This window comes from Oryzias melastigma, linkage group LG18, assembly GCF_002922805.2.
Source record: "Oryzias melastigma strain HK-1 linkage group LG18, ASM292280v2, whole genome shotgun sequence".
Taxonomy (NCBI): domain Eukaryota; kingdom Metazoa; phylum Chordata; class Actinopteri; order Beloniformes; family Adrianichthyidae; genus Oryzias; species Oryzias melastigma.
The window spans coordinates 20,291,093-20,293,053 of NC_050529.1; the positions used below are offsets into that span (position 1 = coordinate 20,291,093).

At 37.3% G+C, this 1,961-nt stretch overlaps 1 protein-coding gene across 1 annotated transcript; it reads left to right on the plus strand.

Moving 5' to 3' along the window:
• The first annotated feature begins 345 nt into the window (after positions 1–345).
• LOC118600136 (lymphocyte antigen 75-like) lies at positions 346–1,675 on the plus strand. The gene is made up of 3 exons (XM_036216926.1): positions 346–396; positions 523–882; positions 1,218–1,675. Exons 1-3 carry the CDS (start codon positions 363–365, stop codon positions 1,673–1,675), a joined length of 852 nt encoding a protein of 283 aa, XP_036072819.1. The 5' UTR covers positions 346–362.
• Positions 1,676–1,961: the final 286 nt, after the last annotated feature.

The following is a 1,961-nucleotide window of genomic DNA, read 5'->3' on the forward strand; positions in this document are numbered from 1 at the left end:
TTGATTCTAACCCAAATCTGTCCAACACAAGAGGCTTTCAGTTCCTATTGCTCAGCTGTTGGACAGGATAAGTAAAAAAAGAATAAAATTGTCTGGGGATGACTCACGTTGGTGACCAGAGGGGGAGACAGAGCTCTAACAGTTATCAGGACAAAGTCATGTGGAAGTACTTCCTCAAAAGCTCATTTGAATATTCAGAAGCAAATATAAATCAATGATGATGGAAAAAATGAACAGTTGATTAATGATATAATTGAATAAAATACAATGTGGTTTGAATACAAAAATTAAAATAAGCTCAAAATAAAGTTTATTTGAAATTACTTGCTTTCTTTTCTTGCAGTTTGATTTTTTAAGGCAAAATGAAGTTGGCTGTGTTTCTCTTTCTTCTTGTTGGTAAGCTGATTTCAGATGTATTTTTAATATAGTGAAAACATAAAAAGAATTTAATAACATTTTTTCCACATGGTCCAATTGTTGACGAGCAGACTTTTCTTAATGGGATTTCTGTTTTTCTCTCAGATTTCTTCTGGTTTACTATGTGTCAGTTGCATAAATATCACTATATCGATCAACAACTGGATTGGACTCAAGCTCAGCAGTTCTGCAGAAAAAGTTACACTGATCTGGCTACAGTGAGAAGCATGGCAGACATTGACCAACTCAAAAATGCCTTCAAAAACAGAAATGGGGCTTGGATTGGACTGCACAACAGCAACACATGGCGTTGGTCTCTACCTGATCTGCAGTTCAAAGAAGAAGACACAAAGTGGGGTGGCGGAGAACCCAAAGATGGAAAAAACTGTGGGGCAATATGGAAAACCCATGCCAAATGGGAGGCTATTTCCTGTGAAAAGTCAACAGATTTCATCTGCTACAATGGTAACCAGGAGACATGGTCAGGTTTTGCAGTTTCTGAGGTTTCTTTTAGAAATGAAGTCTTCTCCTACCTCTGCAGTAATGGACAATGCAGAAGTACTATAGCCTGTCTTCAAGTGCAAGCACGTGTGCTGTCTTTGTGTAGAATATATTACATAAAAGAAAAATTATAAAAAATATGAAGTTCCATAAATACAACAAGCCACAATTTCCTATCTAAAGTATGATTCACTAAAAATGTACATTTTATATTACATTGACTTATTTTTAGAGATTGCAAATTGTTTTACATCTAAAAAGATAGCAGTTTTTTATTAATATATGTGTTTATTCAACAGATAGAGACTCATCTAAAAGACTATACTTCATTCAACAAAAAAAAAATTGGTTTGAAGCCCAAGAGTACTGTGAAAAGGAACACACAGGTCTGGTCGGTGGAGCACAGCTAAAGGAGCTGGAGGAGGCTTGCTTTTGGAGCATCTTAAACACAGACAGTTCTCAGGAGCTGTGTCAAGACGAGAGGCTATCGGAACTATTCATGCCAGATAACGAAGCCCCCGTTGTGGCTGTGGATTCCTTAGACCAAGTCTGCACAAGCCATGACATTTTTATCGGCCTGATCAGAGATACCTGGGCCTGGTCGGATGGGAGCAGTTTCTCTTCTAGATCCTGGCATCCAGTGTTTCCCAAAACGGCCGGAAACAAAAACTGCATCATGATGAATAACAAAGGCGAATGGATCAACCATGACTGTAAAAATAAAGGACCCTTCATTTGCTACACAGGTAATGACTAATTCAATCATGTCAGAAAACCTTCTTGCTCATCAGTTACTTATGTTTATTCTATTACTTGGCTGAAAATATGAGAACTGGACTGGATGAGTGTGATGTCACCCATAGAAAATGGCTCATTCTGGTTAATGAAAATCGGTCTGAACCACTGATTTTATGGCAAGAGTTTGGGATTGACTGCTTTGAAAGTTCACTTACTTTTATTGAGGCATCTGATTGGCCAGTTCATTGGACAGTAGTGCAAATTGAATAACTTAAACTACTGAATGAATATCAAAAATTAGGAAT